Below are 19828 nucleotides of genomic sequence, written 5' to 3'. Positions count from 1 at the left end.
TCTTTTCTTCATGGAAAACTCGACAAGTCGTATCTTGCATTAAACAGGTTTACCAGGAATCATTTGAACAAAGGTTTTTGGAGGAAACCAATTGTTTATATGCAGAAGAAGGACAAAGATTGATGCAAGAGAGGGAGGCAAGTAATAAATCCTTAACAAGTATTTTTAGAAGGCACTGTTTTTGGAACCAATCTTGATTTTACTTTCATGTTTTAATTCTAGGTTCCAGAATATCTTCACCATGTGAACAAGCGACTGCAAGAAGAAACAGATCGAGTAATTACCTACCTGGATCAAAGCACACAGTAAGTAGTTGTCTTTGCTTTCCCAGTAATGTCTGTGCTGGAGAATACTTTGCTGGCTACTTAATTGAAAAATAAACAGATAAGCTTCCTCATTTGAAGGGAGCTAGCAATTAGGATTAAAGAGAAGATGAGTGTAGTATGCATCACCTTTACATCAACTAAGTAATTGTATCTTGGTTTATTTTCCCAATAGGTTGTTCGTGCAATGAATTTCTGAGATTAACTTTAGGTTATGGTTTTTATAAAATATTTTATTTTTCATTTTTTAAATAAATATACATAGTAAAATCTTTAATATCACAATATATTAAACTTTTTCATGCAAAAAAATAAAGAAAAACTTCTTCCCTCCCCTACAAAATATAAAACTACACACCATCAGAGCTCACATTTATACTATCCATTAAAAAATCTATAAAAGATCTATATGGGGAAGTCGCATCTGCTTATATTGTAACAGCATCTATTACTCTCATTATTATTATAATTCGGCCCCTATATGGTCCACATATTACTGCCATATCCTGACAAATGTGTCATACTTGTTTTTTAGATTGTATATCATTTTCTCCATCGGTATACAACTATTTATTTCTGTAATCCATCATGCTATGTGTAAGGGAGAGTCGGTCTTCCAATACACTTCTTAGCCACTGCTAAAGCTACTTTGACAAAAGAAATTTGGAATTTAGTTAATTTATTACTTGTTTCAATAAAATTCCCCAAAATATAAAGCACCCAGTCGTCTGTGAAGGCCACTCATTATCCTTGTTAATGTTTCAGCAGTATCCTCCTAAAAAGGCCTCACCTTCACACACAATCATGTAGCATGTAAAAATGTTCCTGTTTCAATCCCCCATCTAAAACACATCTCCGATATTTCAGAATTTGACCTATGTAGCTTCTGTGGATTGATATAATTGGTGTACTAAGTTGTACTAAACCAGTCTGTATCTTGCTGGAGAAAGCAGAAGAAATTATTAGCTACTCCATATTTCTGTTTTAGTTGATCAAAAGATACAAGAACTCCCTCTGCATATCAATCTTCAATGCAGCTTACTCCTTTGTCACACCAGGAGTTTAGTATTTTATGACCTAGATTCATAGGCAGAAACACATTTCTTACATAATGATATCCCTGCTTCTTTCCCAATACACTCATTGAGTTCTTGCATACTCTAATGTATTAAGATAGGATTGTTTGATACTGACTTAACACTCCATTTATAAATAAAATTTCTCCCTGCCCCCTCTCTCATTGAGCATAGTCCCACTTCAATCCAAGAAGTGGTGGTGGTGGGGGGGGTTGGTGCCTGGCTTCTTCAAAAAATAATGAAAGAAATCTAGCAAATAGTACTTTTTGAAATCCGGTAGCCCAAGTCTCTTTCTTCCCCCCCCCCACCATCTTATAGTTCCACACTAACATTTCCAATGAAATCCTCAGTACCTTATTATTCCAAAGGAACTGCCTAATACAATTATTTAATAATTTTAAAAAAAAATTTTAGCAAAGAAATAGGTACTGATTGGAAAATATATTGTAATTAAAAAAATTTTTTATTTTTTTATTTTTCACGCTGTGAACCATATCAATCAAAATACATACAAGCATTTCCCTCTTAGATATACACAGTGGCATTTTTCCCCCCCTACCTTCCCTCCCCCTTTCCCACCCCCCCCTCCAAACCCATTAGACGGTCAACATATACAATACCATAAAACCATTCAACAATGAAAATAAATAAGAAAATTGTCATCTTTTACTCACTGGATCAAGTCATTTTATCTTTTTATCATTTTAGGGAGTGCAGGTCCGAGGCAAGCCCACTCTATTATGTTCCATGTACGGTTCCCAAATTTATTCAAATAATGTGACTTTTTTAAATGTTATTTTTTCCAATGGAATACATTTATTCATTTCTATGTACCATTGCTGTACTCTCAGCCTCTCTTCTGATTTCCAAGTTGACATTATACATTTTTTTGCTACAGCTAAGGTTATCATAATAAATCTTTTTTGCGCTTCATCCAGTTTGAGGCCTAATTCTTTACTTCTTGTATTACTTTGAAGAAAGATCTCTGGATTTTTTGGTATGTTGCTTTTTGTTATTTTATTTAATACCTGATTTAGATCTTCCCAAAACTTTTTAACTTTCTCACATGCCCAAATTGCATGTACTGTTGTTCCCATTTCCTTCTTAGAGCGAAAACATCTATCTGATAATGTTCGATCCCATTTTTTTTAACTTTTGGGGCGTGATATATAACCTCTGTAACCAATTATACTGTATCATGCGTAACCTTGTGTTTATTATATTCTTCATAGTTCTAGAGCATAATTTTTCCCATATTTCATTTTTTTATGTTTAAATCTTTTTCCCACTTTTGTTTGGGTTTATAGCTTATTTCATCATTTTCCTTCTCTTGCAGCTTGATGTACATGTTCATTATAAATATTTTTATTATCATTGTTTCTGTAATCACATATTTAAAGCTGCTTCCTTCTGGTAATCTCAGTCTGCTTCCCAGTTTATCCTTTAATTAGGCTTTCAGTTAATGGTATGCAAACATTGTACCATGAGTTATTCCATATTTGTACTTCATTTGTTCAAATGTTAATAAATTATTTCCCAAAAAACAATTTTCTATTCTTTTAATTCCTTTTCTCTCCCATTCTCTAAAGGAAAGGTTATCTATTGTAAAAGGGATTAGTTGATTTTGTGTCAATAATAATTTTGGTAGTTGGTAATTTGTTTTTTTCCTTTCTATGTGAATCTTCTTCCAAATGTTGAGCAGATGGTGCAGTACTGGTGAACTTCTAATTTGCACCAATTTTTCATCCCACTTATAAAGTATATGTTCCGGTACCTTCTCCCCTATTTTATCTAGCTTTATCTTAGTCCAATCTGGTTTTTCCCTTGTCTGATAAAAATCTGATAAATACCTTAATTGTGCTGCTCTATAATAATTTTTAAAGTTTGGTAACTGCAAACCACCTTGTTTGTACCACTCTGTTAATTTATCTAATACTATCCTCGGTTTTCCCCCCTTTCCATAAGAATTTCCTTATTATTCTCTTTAGTTCATTGAAGAATTTCTCTGTTAAGGGAATTGGTAATGATTGAAATAGGTATTGTATCCTTGGGAAGACATTCATTTTAATGCAATTTACCAATGTTAGTGGTAATTCTGTCCAATGTTCGAAGTCTTCCTGTAATTTCTTTATTAATGGCTGATAATTTAATTTGTATAGGTGGCTTAAATTATTATCTAATCTAATATCTGGGTATCGGATTGCTTGTGTTTGCCATTTAAATGGTGATTCTTTTTTAAATTCTGTATAATCCGCATTACTCATTGGCATCGCTTCACTTTTATTTGCGTTGATCTTGAACCCCGTTTTTCTTCATATTCCTTCAATTTCTTATGTAGTTCTTTTATTGATATTTCTGGTTCTCCAGTAGTGATGGAGAAACTAATGGGACTAAAGCCAGACAAATCACCTGGTCCTGATGATATGCATCCAAGGGTTCTGAAGGAAATGGCAGAAGTTATAGTTGATGCATTGGTGGTCATATACCAAAATTCCTTGGATTCTGGGCAGGTCCCGGCAGACTGGAAGACTGCAAATGTCATGCCACTTTTTAAGAAGGGATGTAAGCAGAAAACTGGAAATTATCGGCCAATTAGCTTGATGTCTGTAGTTGGAAAAATGCTTGAAGCCGTCATTAAAGATGAAATAGTGAAACTTTTGGAACGTAAGGGTTCAATCAGGCAGATGCAGCATGGTTTTAGAAAGGGAAGATCTTGTTTGACAAACTTGTTAGGATTCTTTGAGGATATAATGGGTGCGGTGGATAGAGGGGAACAGGTTGATGTTGTGTATTTGGATTTCCAGAAAGCGTTTGATAAGTGCCGCACAAGAGACTTATAAGTAAGTTACAGGAAAGTGGAGTCCGGGTAAGTATATTGGCATGGATCGAAAATTGGTTGTCTGACAGGAGACAGAGAGTCGGGATAAGTGGGAGTTTTTCAGGTTGGCAGAGAGTGGTAAGTGGGGTGCCGCAGGGGTCGGTGCTAGGCCCACAACTGTTCATCATTTACATTGATGAATTGGAGGAGGGGACAAAATGTGGTGTAGCCAAGTTTGCGGATGACACCAAATTGAGTGGAAGAGCAAATTGTAATGAGGATGTGGAGAGTCTGCAGAGGGATAGAGTTATGCTGGATGAGTGGGCAAAGGTCTGGCAGATGGAGTACAATGTTAGTAAGCGTGAGGTTATCCACTTTGGCAAGAAAAATAAAAGAGCTGAATATTATTTAAAGGGTGAAAAACTACTGCATGCTGTGGTTCAGTGGGACTTGGGAGTGCTTGTGTATGAATCGCAAAAAGTTAGGTTGTAGGTGCAGCAGGTTATTAAGAAGACAAATGGAATGTTGGCCTTCGTCGCTAGAGGAATTGAATTCAGGAGTAGGGAGGTAATGTTGCAACTGCATAAGGTACTGGTGAGATCGCACCTGGAGTACTATGTCCAGTTCTGGTCTCCATATTCGAGGAAGGATATACTGGCTTTGGAGACGGTCCAGAGGAAGTTTACTAGGTTGATCCCTGGGATGGGGTTGACTTATGATGAAAGATTAAATCGTCTAAGATTGTATTCGCTCGAGATCAGAAGAATGAGAGGAGATCTTACAGAAGCATATAGGATTATGAAGGGTATGGATAGGATAGAGATAGGAAGGTTTTTTGAGCTCACCGGGGAAACTAAAATGAGAGGACACAGTTTCAAGATTCGGGGGAGTAGATTTAGGACAGAGATGAGAAAATATAGTTTTTCCCAGAGAGTAGTGAATGTTTGGAATTCTCTATCCAGGGAAGTGGTTGAGGCTGCTTCATTAGATATATTTAAAATTCGGTTAGATAAATGTTTACATGATAGAGGAATTAGGGGATATGGGGAGAAGGCAGGTAGGTGGAGTTAGGTCATAAATTAGATCAAGCCATGATGTTATTGAATGGTGGAGCAGGCTTGATGGGCCAATTTTGGCCTACTCCTGTTCCTACTGCCTATGTTCCTATATTATGTCATCTGCAAATAAACTGATTTTATACTCCTTCTCCTTTATTTTTATCCCTTTTATTTTATTTTTTTGTTCTTATCTGTCCTCCCAATGGTTCTATTGCTAAAGTGAACAATGAAGGAGATAGTGGACATCCCTGCCTAGTTGACCTACTTAATTTAAATTGGTTCGATACATATCCATTTAATGTCACCTTCACCAATGGTCCATTATATAATGCTTTAATCCAATCAATATATTTTTCTGGTAGGTTGAACCTCTGTAATGCTTTGAATAAATAATTCCATTCTACCCCATCAAAGGCCTTTTCTGCATCTAAAGCAACAGCCACTGTTGGTATCTTATTTCCTTGAACTGCATGAATTAAATTAATAAATTTACAGATATTATTCGCTGCTCGTCTTTTCTTAATAAATCCAGTTTGATCTTGTTTTACTATTTTTAGAACACAGTCGGCCAATCTGTTTGCGAATAATTTTGCTGTTTATCTTGTAATCTGAATTAAGAAGAGATAATGGTCTATATGATACTGGTGTTAGTGGCTCCTTCCCCGTCTTTGGTATTACTGTAATTATTGCTGTCTTACATGAATCTGGCAAGTTTTGTGTTTCTTCTATCTGGTTCATTACTTCCAGGAGAAGAGGAATTAATAACTCTTTAAATGTTTTATAGAATTCTATTGGGAATCCATCCTCTCCTGGTGTTTTATTGTTCAGCAGCTTTTTTAATATATCCTGTATTTCCTCTACTTCAAATGGTTTTATCAACTTGTTTCGCTCCTCTTCTTGCAATTTCGGCAGTTCAATTTTAGCTAAAAACTCTTCTATTTTGTCTTCTTTCCCCTCATTCTCAGTTTGGTATAATTGTTCATAAAATTCGTTAAAGTTCTCATTAATCTCCATTGTATTATATGTAATTTGTTTGTCCTTTTTCCTTCATATATTGTAATCTTGACATCATATTCGGTTTAACACAATAACCCTTCCCACCAAAGTAATCGGTAAATTAATTTAGACAAATTCTGTATGTTATTATCAGTCATTATTCCCAAATATTTAATCCATCTACCTTCCATTTAAATTGACTACCTCTTTGATAGCTTTCATAATCAAAGTTTGTCAATGGCATTATCTCACATTTATCCATATTAACTTTGTAACCTGAGATACTTCAATATTTTTCTAGTGTTGTTTGTAATTTCTCCATGGACTCAACTGGTTCGGAAAGGTATAATAGCACATTTCAGCAAATAGGTTGATTTTATGTTCTTCTTGTCCATCTTTGAAGCCTTTTATGTCCGGAATTCTCCTTATAATCTCTGCCAGCAGTTTACTCGCCAGGATAAAAAGCACTGGAGACTGGGGGATCCCCTGCCTACTTGATCTACTCAAAGAGAAGACCACTGACATCTGACTATTAGTTATAATTTTAGCTTGTGGTTTATGATCGAGTTTTTATCCAATTTATAAATATTTTGTCTATACCAAATTTCTCCAATGTTTTAAATAAAAAAGGCCATTCTATTCAGTTGAATCCCTTTTCATGTGCAGACATTAAAAATAAGCCAATCCTTGTATGTGAATCTTGGACCCTTGAGAAGAACAAGTCTTTCTCTGCAGGGTTGAGCTGTTTCCAGATATCAATCAATTTTAAATCCTTCATAAATGATAGTATCACTTCTCCGCTTTCACCATCGTTACCATTCTCGCTCATTTGTCCAATATTAGATCCAAACAGAAATTAAAATGTCCCCCAAACCAATATATTTTGCCTTCCCGCTGCTGTTTTTAAAAAGACATCCTTCATAAAGGCTTCATTGTTATAATTTGGAGCATAAATATTCATAAACGTCCAGAATTCTGCATAAATCTTGCAATGTGCCATTACAAACATTCCTGCTTGGTCAATTTATATATCTTCTACTCTTATCGGTACATTTTTATTAATTAAGATCGCTACCACTCTCACTTTTGAATTAAAAGAAGGTGATATAACTTGCCCCACCCATTGTCTTTGTAACTTGGCATGTTCTAATTTAGTAAGATGTGTTTCCTGCAGAAAAATCATATCCGCTTTAGTTTTTTTTAAGTGTGCCGAGACCTTTTTTCTTTTTATCTATCCGTTTAATCCATTAATATTAAGACTAATAAACTTTAATGTACTATCTATTATCCATTCTTAAACAAATGTTGTTCAAGAATAAAAACACTTTTGATTATTCAAATAATACTGTGATCTTTTGCCTTTTTAAAAAAAAGCACATGTGGTGTCCCTGCTCTGCCGGTGACATAAACAAAAAAGCCCGCGTATTCTTCCAAGGAAGGAGAACCCCTCCCTTTAATGTTCCTCTCCCGACGCCATTACCCCCCTTAGATCGGAGTCTCTACCCTGCTCCTACTTTTACCAGGTTTTCGCTCTTTCTTGAGCTCTCTGTGTAAATTGCAACAACATTCACATTTAGTAATAATTAAAAGACAACTCAAAAATATATAACTTTTACTTTAGTCCCATTATAAACATTCTTCTATGTATTCTTATCCAATGTCTTCAGTCTTCTCATAATCTTCATAGAAATTCCTCCACATCTTTCTTATTCTTGAAAAAAAATGCCGATTTCCCTCCGCTACTTCAACCCTCAATGTTGCAGGGTATGCCATCGAATATCTCATTTTTTTTTCTGCAATTGTTTCTTCACATCATCAAACTCCTTCCTTTGCTTCATCAAACTTGGACTAAAGTCTTGAAAGATTAGCACCCTTCTACCATTGCTCTCAAGCAGGCCACTATGTTGTTTAGAATAATCAAATGCTGCTCACTAAATCACTTCTCAATCCCAGTAACTCAAAAGTCTTACCAGGACCAGACAAGATCGCTGCTTCTCAGGTCTTCTGGGACCGAGGGTCTGATGACCCCTTTCTATATGTAGCTTCTCATTAAATTTAGTTTCTCCCAACACTCGTGGGATCCATAATTCAAAGAAACTCACTGGATCATTCCCTTCGGTCCCTCCTTCAATCCAATAATTCAAACGTTGTTGCGTCTGTTAAAGTTTTCCAAGTGGTTGATCTTGTCCAGCCACATTTTCCTGTCCCAAGTCCTACTTTTTTGCTTTGTCTTCTAAAGCTTTCAGCTTTTCTTGTGTTGTAACCAGATTGACTTCCAATTGGCCCATTCAATTCATTAAGTCATCAATTGCCTCTGAGAGTTCACCCAACTTCTTGGACATATGTTTTATTGCATTTTACACACTTGTAAGATATGTACATAAGATTGCCATCTTCTCCAGGATTTTACTTGTATGATGCGCGGACTTCCCCACCCCAAGCTCTGCTGGGTTCAGCTGGTCTCGAGGCAGCCTTTGTGCCACTCCCTTTTCGGGCTTTCACTCGATGATCCTGGTGGACTGGGCGCCTCTTCAGGATTCGTTTTTTGCAATCTTAGTTTCTTGTTAGTCATTTTGTATATCCGTAGTGGAAACATTCTTGAATTTAAACTTTTAAATCATCTTTTTATCACTCTTCACAGAGAGCTCATTCAAGACACGTCTGCCTAGATCCTTCGCATGGCCATGCCCCCAAGGTCATAGTTCTTTAATGAATATTGTTAGGTTGGGCTACTTCAAAACTCCCATTCCAATCCAGCCTGTCTACAATTGGAGGTGTTAGGGTTCCCTTGATAAAGTATATATTGGTGAGCTGGATGAGTACAATCAGCTAGAAACTGTTGTAGGCAGAGAGCATATTTCAAAATTGGATGAAGCATTGGTCAAAATATTAGGGATGAAGAAAGAGTGAAACGGGTTTACAGTGAGGATCCCACAGTCTTGGTGTAGCATGAACAACATGGTTGTAATTATTGAAAGGCTGATCGATTGTATGTTGCACTTTCTTCTACGTGTATGTTGAAGATAGGAGCATGATATTGTTCCCCTAATGAGAAGTGTCGACTGATAATTGTTACTCAAAACCAGGTGGCCAGATTTGTCAGTCTAAACTTCTCTGTAAAGTAACAATGAAGTTGTTAGCACTACTAGTAAAAGACCTAAAATTTGGACTGCATGGAGATTGAGTTGGTTCTGATTTTCCAGCTTCTTGGGCAGTGCTTTAAAAATTCAAATTTAATGAGGAATAGAGATGAACAGGTACATTTAGATAGCTTATTCATTTAGCATATACAGCACGCTTCATTTATCAAAGCGGGCAGTTTTAAAGAAAAATAAGGTCAATGCTTGACAAAAATGTAAACATAAAATGTTTTCACAACAAAAAAAAAGTATTTAATGCTCGAAATTATGCTTAAAAATGAACATTATAAAATAAAAATATAGTATGCAAATGAATTTCTTTGTGATAAGATCTGTCGTCACTTGTGGCTGCTGTGCATCTGTGGTGCCTACGCATGCATGCACACACACAAAGTGCATTAAATTTAAAAAGTTTGAGAGTCCAGATTCTCAGATGGTCCAGATTTCTGGCATCCAGATTTACTGTTCTTTTATTATGGGAAAAGTTTGACAACAACTACAGCATCATCTGTTAAGTTGCCATACAAGATATCCTGTGGTTCTACCATGTGCTTTTGCATTCCAAGTGGATCTCTTTAAAGTTGTGCACCTGTGCCACTAATTTGGTTTATATAAAAAAAAATTAAAAATTAGTGCAAGAAAATTTAGAAAAGAGTGACATTTGATTGACTTGAAGAGACTAATCTGATCAGCAAACACGAAGACCTGGGACTCAACACACTACTGTGTAATTGGATCATGGATTTCCTCACCTCCAGACCACAATCAGTGAGGATTAACAAGAACAATCTCCATCGGCACTAGAGCACCACAGGGCTGTGTTCTTAGCCCCCTGCTCTACTCACTTTAAATCTATGACTGTGTGGCTCGGTATGACAATAACACCATCTACAAATTTGCCAATGGTACCACTGTAGGAGGGTTGTATAAAGAAAGGTGAGGAGGGAGGTTGGAAACTCTTTCCCCCCAATTTTATTTTATTACATTTCAGATTAATAAACATAAAAATGATTCAAAGAGATCGGGATTGCATAAACAACAGTTAACATATACAAACAGACATCAGGCAACATGTGTAAACTGAGCCTCCAAATCTCTAAAAGGCCAAACATGAAAAGGAATTAAATTTTATTACAAAAGTGTCCCCATAACTAAGAAACAAAAAAAAACAAAAGTTGGGGTACCATGTTTCAGTGGTTAAACAATTATTTTGTGGTTAATTCTACTCCTCTGCACTCACAAAAAAAGTTGAAAAAGATTCAGAAAGGATCAATTTACATATGAAAATGTTGAATAAATGGCCTCCATGTTTCTTCAACAGTATTACTTCTAATTTTTTCTAAATTTAAATATGCTATCGTTAGGGAAAACCATTGAAACGTAGTAAGTGGTTTAGAGTCTTTACATTTCCTCCTGGCTATTAAAGTAGCAAATGCAATCACATGATAAGCTTTACACTTTGACACCACTCAGTGCTCTCAATTGAATGGTCATTGTGCCCCTGTCCTTCACAAGCCCAAGCTTTTGTACTCTGATTTTCTATCTCTATTCAAAGACATTACGACATTGGAATGAATCTGATGTATACAAGTTTCTGAACACAATTTACCATGTTATCACATAGCTAAAAGTTCCTAAGAGTGTGGCACGCTCACTAAGAATAATCACTCCATGGCAAATTATCATCGGAAAGGCTGCAGCAGATACAAGCTCCTCACTCCAATCATTAAGCAGACAAATAAGATAAATACTTGTGCTACAACCTGTAGTTAGAATCTATAAATTATAAAACATCAGCACAAAAATCTTCATTTTGGTTTTCTGTTGATGACTGAGTCGAAAATTGTCTGTCTTTGATCTTGGTGTACCAGCTGTTTAAATTATTCACTTCGATTCCTGTCAGTCATGGTTTTGTTCAAAAACTTTGTTTTTTACACATGCTGCTCCCACTTTTTTTATTTGGTGCTGATTTTATTCTTGATCTGATTGGATCTCGTGATGCTACGTTTCAGCCCCCTTTCCCTGCCTGCACTCGCTTCCGTGGCAATAGTTAATTGCTGCAAAGTTTCTGTCATGTGCGGATTGTTTATGTGATTAAAAGTGGCATATTTGTAATTTTTCAGAAAATGGTTGGTTGCCAGTGTTGAGAAGCAACTCCTTGGTGAACATCTGACAGCTATTCTTCAAAAAGGTAAAAGAATCCAAGGCTAAAGAATAAACCTATTCAATTTTGTCATATTAGTTAAACAAATCCTGGCTTTGAAGTTCATTTACACTACTTTTTCTAATCTTCACCACTTTGAAAATTCTGTTGATTTTATTGCTGTATTTTTACTTGATTTTTTTTCCGTTCGGTGTTTCTAAACCAGTGGTTTTCAACCTTTTTGTTTTCACTCACATGCCATCTTAAGTAATCCTATGGCATAGGATGACATAGATGCTCTGTGGTTCATTTGGGATTACTTAAGGTGGGATGTGAGTGGAGAAAAAAAGGTTGAGAACCACTGTTCCAAACTCTTGGGCTTTGTTATTATGAGGTCATGCTATTATCTAGCCCATGCCACCTGCCTGTGCCAACCGTCATGTCATCTCTACATTCTGCTAAACTTTCCAGGCTGTTCACTGTCTTCCTCCAGATAGACAAGTTTTCACTCCCATATTTGGTAATAAAACAACTGTTTTCATATGTTTCCATCTTATTCTCCATTCATCCATTGGCTGTGCAAGTAAAATCCCTTTTAAAATCACATTTTATTGGCCATCCTCCTATCCACAATCTTCATCAGTTTACACTGATCCAGAACTGGTCCATGATACTAATCATTCAACACCATTGACTCCCATTCTCTAATACTGAACCTTTATAATTATCTTTCATGTGGACGAATGCCTAATTACCTTTAAGGCTTCAATGCTTCCTATGTGCCCTGCTTTGTAGCAATCTCTGTTCCTAGTGGTTCTGCCTTTCTTCAGTTTTATCCCACCATTGTTGCATGTGCCTAACCCCTACCATTTGGAATTCCTTTTATGAATCCTTCCACCTCTCTGGTTCTGAACCTCTGGTCTCTACTGTCTGGTGAGCTGTTTAGAAAAATTGATGGAAAAGTTGCGTGTTTTTTAGTTATGTGCAGCTTTGTCTTTGCCTCTTGTTTTAGGTCTCAGTCATCTGCTTGATGAGAACAGAGTAGCTGATCTCACTTTACTTTATCAGCTGTTCAGCAGGGTTAAAGGTGGACTGCAGGTCCTTTTGCAGCACTGGAATGAATATATCAAGGTATTTTAAGTTTTGATATAATTTGGTCATTTTGAGGTAACTGGTCCTATTTGTTCAACTAAAAGTTGCATTTATTAGCAGTCGGATATCAAATAAACAAAGCTCTGGGCTGTCATCAATGATACTTTAATGCACTTGAAATTAAACAACACAGCCGTAATTTGTTTAACTTTAACAGCAAGAGTGAAGTTCTGTTCAAAGTGCCTTTGCAATTAAATAAATTATTTTGACTGATGGTAAATTGATATCTGTAGACTTAACACAGTAGAAATAAATGTTTTTTTTTCATTTAAAGAGGAAAACATGGAAGCCTCTTTTTCATCATGTTCTACTGTGCCTGTTACGTTTTATTATGCTCTATAGATTTGTTGTCGGTCAGCAAAATGTGTGGACTAATCTATCAACGTCAGGCCCCAAGTGGATGTGGTGATGCACCAATTTCAACTCAGTGTCTTCTGTTAGATTTTATGAAATTCTCTTTTCTGAACTGGGGCAGATTAGGTGATCACCTTGTAGGACACTTCACATGGAGTAGACCATGAGATCTCAGTGGATTGTTGCATGATTTTTCCTATCAATTCCATTCTGACCTTTGTCTTAACTCTCTTATGCCATCCCAAAATAACAGCATGTCACCTTTCAGTTGGACCTACAAAGATCAATATTGAATTCAAATAACCTGAGTTTATCAACCATTCTCGCCAGAAGGCACACATGTTCAGCATTTCTGTTTGTTTCCTTTTTCTTCCAACCTGAGTTGTTGTTCTGCCTTTACCACCCTCTTACTGTTAGTTTCTTCTGCCTGTCACCCTCTCACCTTTTGATTTCTCTGACCCTCCCTCTTTCTGCAATTGTTCTTAATTTCTAATATAATCCAGTTCCAGTGAAAAATTATTGAACCAAAGCATTTAGTTCTGTTTCTGTGTTTATTTTCAGATCTGAAAATTTCCAAACTTTTTTTCTGTGCAATGTTGGGAAAAGGTATTCCAGTTTTCCCAGAGGATGTGAAGGATGTTTTATTTTCCTTGGAGATCAAAAGGTTGTTGCAGTTCCCTTCTATTGAGGATGGTTGAAACATTTATTCTGTCTTGGTGGAACTTTGAATTGGAGCCCTTTTTTTACAGTTTTTGCAGGCAGTAGTCATGTGGGATAGCAGCTTTTGAAGCTGGTAAAAAGATAAAGTCCACACTGGTGCAGACACAGGAGTTTGTCCTATAAAAGGTGTCAAGTGTTGTGGCAGGTCATCATGACATTTCATAAGGTCTTGTCGCACTAATTGCTTCCAGGGGCTTTCAAACCACTATCTAAAGATACATGGATGTTCAGCACATGCTTTAGCATGTTGTCTGCTAAAGCTGGCCGCTCAGTTTTATGGGCACTTGTTTTTATTTTCTCTCTGTTATAAAGTGGAATTTTCCTTACAGACTTTTGGCACTACAATTGTGGTTAATCCTGAAAAAGATAAAACGATGGTTGAGGAACTGCTGGACTTTAAAGACAAAGTAGACAATGTCATCGAAGTATGCTTTTTAAAAAATGAAAAGTTTGTCAATGCAATGAAAGAAGCCTTTGAAACATTTATCAACAAAAGGCCAAACAAGCCTGCTGAATTGATAGGTATGAAAGATTATTTTTGTAACAAGGTGATTTATTAACTATAGCAAACTGATGCTATTTGTTTGTGACACTTGTGTTATGAGAATTGAAAGTTTTTATTATTTCTTTTTACCCTTTCTGATTTGACCTTCGTGATATTGTGATGAGTGTTATCTTCCACGGTGGAAGATAATGGCAACATAAAATCTCAAATCAATTCATCCAAAACAAAAATGATGGAAATCGTCACCATGTTCACCAGAAGTCGCAGCCATTTTGACTTTGAATAGTTAAAACATCTCTTTTGGGCATATTTCTACTTTCAAGCCTCACCCAAGTCCTCTTTTTGATTTGAGCCTCTGTCTATTAAGTTGGCCTAAGGATGGCTTCATTTATGTTGGTCCAACTCTCACGGCATTGTTGTCAAAATGATGACAAACCTTTGCAGACCCTACTTCCAGGGGCCTAAGGGAGTCAGAAGTTTCGCAAAGTGAGCAAAAAGCAACAAGAATGCTGCTTGTTTAAATTGATGGCCTCCATCCTGCACCTGCTGCAGCTCCAGTGTTGAGTACTTGTCATTTATTTTCCAAATAGGAACTGTTGAATTGTGTTGCAGAGTGGGTCAGTTGTACATTTTTAGTTGTGTTTTTAGTTTCTGTTCATTTTACCCCTTCGCTGCATGCAAGTGTTTATGGGCAGTGCCAATCACATAACCAGAAGTTATGTGCCCTGTTTTATCTAATGGTGGTAGGTGAGTTGAAGGAAGTGGAAGAGCGCCTGCTTCCTTACCTGCAGTATTTCTAAAATTTTGATGAGCTCGATTGAATTCTGGTGTAGCTAGTGGTTCTGTCAGGAGCCGCTGCCCTCGGGTACTCAGTATATCTTTGGCTTCCACATCTGTGCAGAAACAGATTGGCGGTTAGGCAATGGCCAATCTAAACATCTCACTGAAGCTGAATTTGAGATCTGCTGCCCGAGGTCTGATTGACTGTATTGCCTCACAGGAGGGTTATAGAGTGGAGATTGCCAACACCCATCTCCATGGAGGTACTGAGTAGGAGCATGATCTGAGATTGAGTGCAAATTAATTTGTGGATGATCTTGGCCTGTTTATCTTGCTCAACTCTTCCACAGTCTGGAAATTGTTGATCTGCTTGTCCAACATTCAGTACAAGATAGGCAAATGCTTGTTCTTTCTGAATATTGGAAAGTCCAATGCTGTCACCTCCTGCCTCTGTCCCTAACTCCACTCCTAGCTATTACTCCATCCTACTCTCTCAAAGCAAATTTGAGGCTCAAGCAAACTGTTCTCAGCTAAGCTGTCCTGTTTGAACTATAGATTCCAGTGACTGCTCAGACTTCCCTCCATAACATCCACTGATTCTGTTCATGCTTCTGCTTGACTGCTGTTGAAACCATATTTTTGTTTTCTCCAGATCTAACTATTCCAAGAATATTCCTAGCCAGTCTCCCATGTGTAATCCTTTATAAAATTTGAGGGCATGCAAAGTATTCATGCCCATTATCCTAAAATCCAGGACCTGATCATTTATGACTGGTAATGCACACTGATGAGCCTTGATTTAAAAGAATTTCATTGTTATTTAAAAATGCCTCCTGGGCTCTTGTTCCAACATTTCTGATGTCTTATTCACCACTGAATTGAATATTTTATTACTGATGGCCATGTCTTTGCCTAACAAGGCCATCAGCTCTGCTTTTCTTTCCATCCTTCAGATGCTCCTCAAAACCTATTATAATGAATACTTTGGGCGACTGCCCTGATATCTTCCTGTGTGAGTTTGGATGACTTCAATGAAGTTCCTTCAAAGAGCTACATATAAATAGACAATAAATTTATATTTATGCTCTTTGCAGGTAGATAGAATCTTGTAACTAGCGGGGCTTTTAAAGTTGAGGTCCTGGCCAGCATATTACAGGAGTTGGGAACTTGAGATGACAAGAGATATGACACTGGACAAGAAAAAAATGAGGTATATGTCATGTACAAGAGCTGGGAGAAACTTAACCTCTGAAGAAGTATTTTCCTCAAGAGGAAAATCATGGGGATAAAAGGGTGCATGAGATAGTTTTGGCGGAAAAGATGAGAGAGAATCCTGAGATGCTGGGTGTATGGAGTGAGCTTCCAGGGAAAATGGTATATCAGTGTTTAAAAGGCATTTGGACAAGTACAAGGACAAAACGGTTTATTGCACAACACAGGCAAATGGGACTTGCATGGCTAGACAACTTGGTCTGTATGGACAAGTTGGGCTGAAGGGCTTGTTTCCATGCTGAAAAACTCTCTCTAAATAACCCTAATAATTTCTCTCAACATGAAATTTTTACTAATTGAACATTTCAATATGTTTGCACAATACAAAGCTCTTTTCAGATTATGAATGATTGTGAACTCTTTCCTAGTTCCACGTTTAGTTTACAGTGAAATTCCAGCCACTAATATCAACAATGAACTGCATTTGTCTATGAGTTTCTATCTTTACCTCTCCCCACCCTGCCTTTTGGCAAAGACGATTCAGTCACATTGATCCTGCCCCATGAATTTCTCAATTCCTGGAATCCTTTCTCTCTTGACAAATCTCGGAAAGCAGTCTTTTCAACCACATTGTCTGTGCATTCCTGCACAATCTTAATTACTGAGCTAAAGAGAAAGCAGGCCATTGAGCTTTACTAATGCTTAAAATAAATCTTTCACATGCTGTCAAATTTTCAAGTGCTTTATGGTGTCAACGTCTTTTAATTTGATTTAATTTGTTTATAGCCAAGTATGTTGATTCCAAATTACGAGCTGGTAACAAAGAAGCAACAGATGAAGAACTGGAGAGAATGCTGGATAAAATTATGATCATATTTAGGTTCATTCATGGTGAGCTCTTGTTGATTTACATTTGTATTAGGAATCCTCTAGGTTTATTTTTGAACTTCAGTATTAGTTACCAAGGAAGAGAATAAATTGCTCTTCTGGGGGAAAAAAAAGTGACTCCTGCTAGTGCTCGAATTATCAAGAAGATTCCCCTTTCCCTGTGTTCTTGATTTGAAAGCATTTTGTTTAAAATACAGCTGAAGATTTTTTTTAGCCATGTTATTCATATCACTCCTATATAAGCATAGCGAACTGACTCTTGCTTCATTACAGTAAGTTTTCAATTTATTCTTGATACGTGGGCATCACTGGGAAAGTCAGCATTTATTGCTCATCCATAGTAGTGAAAGGGATTGTTGAGCACTGCTGGCACCACTGCTTTTGTGTGCAGTATGTTGTCAACCATGTTGTTTTTGGAACTGGATTTGCACGGAGATGGACCAGGACAGCAGATTTCCTTCCTTAAAGGCATGAATGAGCAAAGTTGTTTTTGTTCTTTAATAACTGTTTAAAAGCTCACAGAGCATTTTGGCATGTAGCATCTCATCTCTAGGTTTGAATTTATAATCTCTGACATTTACTAGTCCAGGATATTGAGTGTAGAAAGGGAAGGCAATTAGGGAAATGACACATTGCCAACATGTGATCAGTATCCAGAGCTCAATTTGTTTTCTTTCTCTTCAAAAGGAAAAGATGTTTTTGAGGCCTTCTATAAGAAGGATTTGGCAAAACGCCTGCTGGTGGGAAAAAGTGCTTCTGTGGATGCTGAGAAATCAATGCTATCCAAACTTAAACATGGTACGTCTATGTGGGCACTGCTCAGTTCTGATATTGTCTTGTTCTATGCTTAAGAACCCATGCATATGTAAAATGCTTGCACTTTTGTGACCAGATCTTGCTTTGTCTCTGTAGAATGTGGTGCTGCATTCACCAGCAAGCTTGAAGGGATGTTTAAAGACATGGAACTTTCAAAAGACATCATGGTCCAGTTTAAGCAGGTAATCTTGCAGTGTTGTAAATTTTTGGGGGAATTGTGGTTCGAATCTGCCATTGTCCCTGTGACTATATGGGTTTCCTCCAGGTACTCCGGTTTCCTTCCACATTCCAAAGATGTCTGGGTTAGTAGGTTAATTGGTCACATGTAATTGGCCATCATATGTTCATTAGACAGAAAAGCCTGTTACCATGCTGTATCTTTATTTTTAATTTCTGATCACTTTTGTCCTGACTCCTCCCTACTCCCTTGATCTGCTGTGTTCCCTAATTATTTTCCAGCTTGTTCATTCAAGTGATGCAGATGTTGCTGACAAGGTCAGCATTAATCTCCTATAATTGAGTGGCTTGCTAGGCCATTTCGTTTAAGAATCTGGAGTTAATTGCAGGGCAAGTGCATTAGATTTCCTTCACTAAAGGACGTTAATAAATCAGAAGGGATTCACAATAAACCCAGCAGATGGTTTCATAATAAATTACAGAATACATTCAGTGAATTGAATTTAAATTCCACACCTGCCATGAAGGACTTTGAATCCTGAGCATCCAGCCAATCCTCTAGTTCATCATCACAAACCTAGAAATGTAATGTGAACCAGCTGACTGTTTAACCATGGGCCCTGGCATAAATGAACTTGATTATCCTGATTCCTGATGTCAGCAAACATTCCCTGCCCCACAATTAGTAGCTTTTTCTAGGGTGAATTATCCGGTTGTCCTCCCAAGGAGAGGTGCTTCATGAGCCTTTAGAACCTTTAGCTGGTTTTTTTTTCTGATTTGGTCTCCAATTCTTTTGGTAATTTACAGCCGTGGAGGCCAGATCACTGGGGGAATTTAAGGGGGAGATTGATAGGTATCTAATTAGCTGGGGTATCAAGGGATAAGGGGTATTAGGAGCTCCAATTTTAGTAAAATGGGATTATCACTGTAAGGGATAGTATAGACATGAGGGACTGAATGGTCATAGTTAACATTTCAGACAAGCACAAAGTACAGCCCAGTGATAATTCAATACATTGGAAGAACTGAGGGAAGGCTTATCACAGAGGGCAGCAGATGGCATAAGAAAGAAGTATGATTTCCTCTCCTCTATCATCCTTGCCTTGGGTACAGATTAGTGTATCTATCCGCTCACATAGGTGATAATCTGCTGACACAACAAGGTCAGTGCACAATTATTATGTTTTAAAATGTACTGCTATTTGAACATAGCAATTGCTTATGTATTCTATGGCATTTTAAATGCAACAGAGAATGTTATAACTTGCTACGTATTCAATAGTATAAGAAGTGTTTGACATTAAGCATCAATATGTGCTAAATAAATGTGTAGTAGTCAATAATAAATTACCACATCCGTTGGGTATACATATAGAAAGCTGTGCTTGCTGCTACTGTTTAAATCAAAAAGTACAACCCGCTGTCTTTTGTGTAAGTTGACCCCTAAAAATTCCTGAAAGGCATCTTCCATGAAACACCCATTCAACTTTCACTCCACCAATCACTGATGTCCTTCTGAAATGCATTTCTCCACACAGTTCCTGAAGGGCTCAATGGTACATATTCAATAGTGTGGTCCTGGTAGTTGTGAATTAGAATACAATAAATAATGATCGAGTTAATTGATTATATACATTATAGAATGTGCATATGCCCAAAATCCTTCCACG

General features: G+C 37.0%; 2 protein-coding genes across 2 annotated transcripts in view; one reads left to right on the top strand and one right to left on the bottom strand.

Annotated features, from left to right (window-relative positions):
• LOC138738726 (cullin-4A-like) overlaps nt 1-19828 on the top strand; it is a 59174-nt gene that overhangs the window by 20056 nt on the left and 19290 nt on the right. The window contains exons 7-14 of the mRNA XM_069889512.1: nt 48-137; nt 223-305; nt 11535-11602; nt 12567-12685; nt 14110-14302; nt 17064-17168; nt 17853-17963; nt 18078-18163. Of these exons, the coding sequence (XP_069745613.1) occupies nt 48-137; nt 223-305; nt 11535-11602; nt 12567-12685; nt 14110-14302; nt 17064-17168; nt 17853-17963; nt 18078-18163 (855 nt within the window). The remainder of the gene's footprint in view (nt 1-47; nt 138-222; nt 306-11534; nt 11603-12566; nt 12686-14109; nt 14303-17063; nt 17169-17852; nt 17964-18077; nt 18164-19828) is intronic.
• Nucleotides 15059-19828, bottom strand: part of phex (phosphate regulating endopeptidase homolog, X-linked) — a 128697-nt gene continuing 123927 nt past the window's right edge. The window contains exon 23 of the transcript XR_011341709.1: nt 15059-15178. The gene's annotated coding sequence lies outside the window, so the exon portion shown is untranslated. The remainder of the gene's footprint in view (nt 15179-19828) is intronic.

Source organism: Narcine bancroftii, chromosome 7, assembly GCF_036971445.1.
Source record: "Narcine bancroftii isolate sNarBan1 chromosome 7, sNarBan1.hap1, whole genome shotgun sequence".
NCBI lineage: Eukaryota > Metazoa > Chordata > Chondrichthyes > Torpediniformes > Narcinidae > Narcine > Narcine bancroftii.
This window is presented reverse-complemented; position numbering and strand designations above follow the sequence as displayed.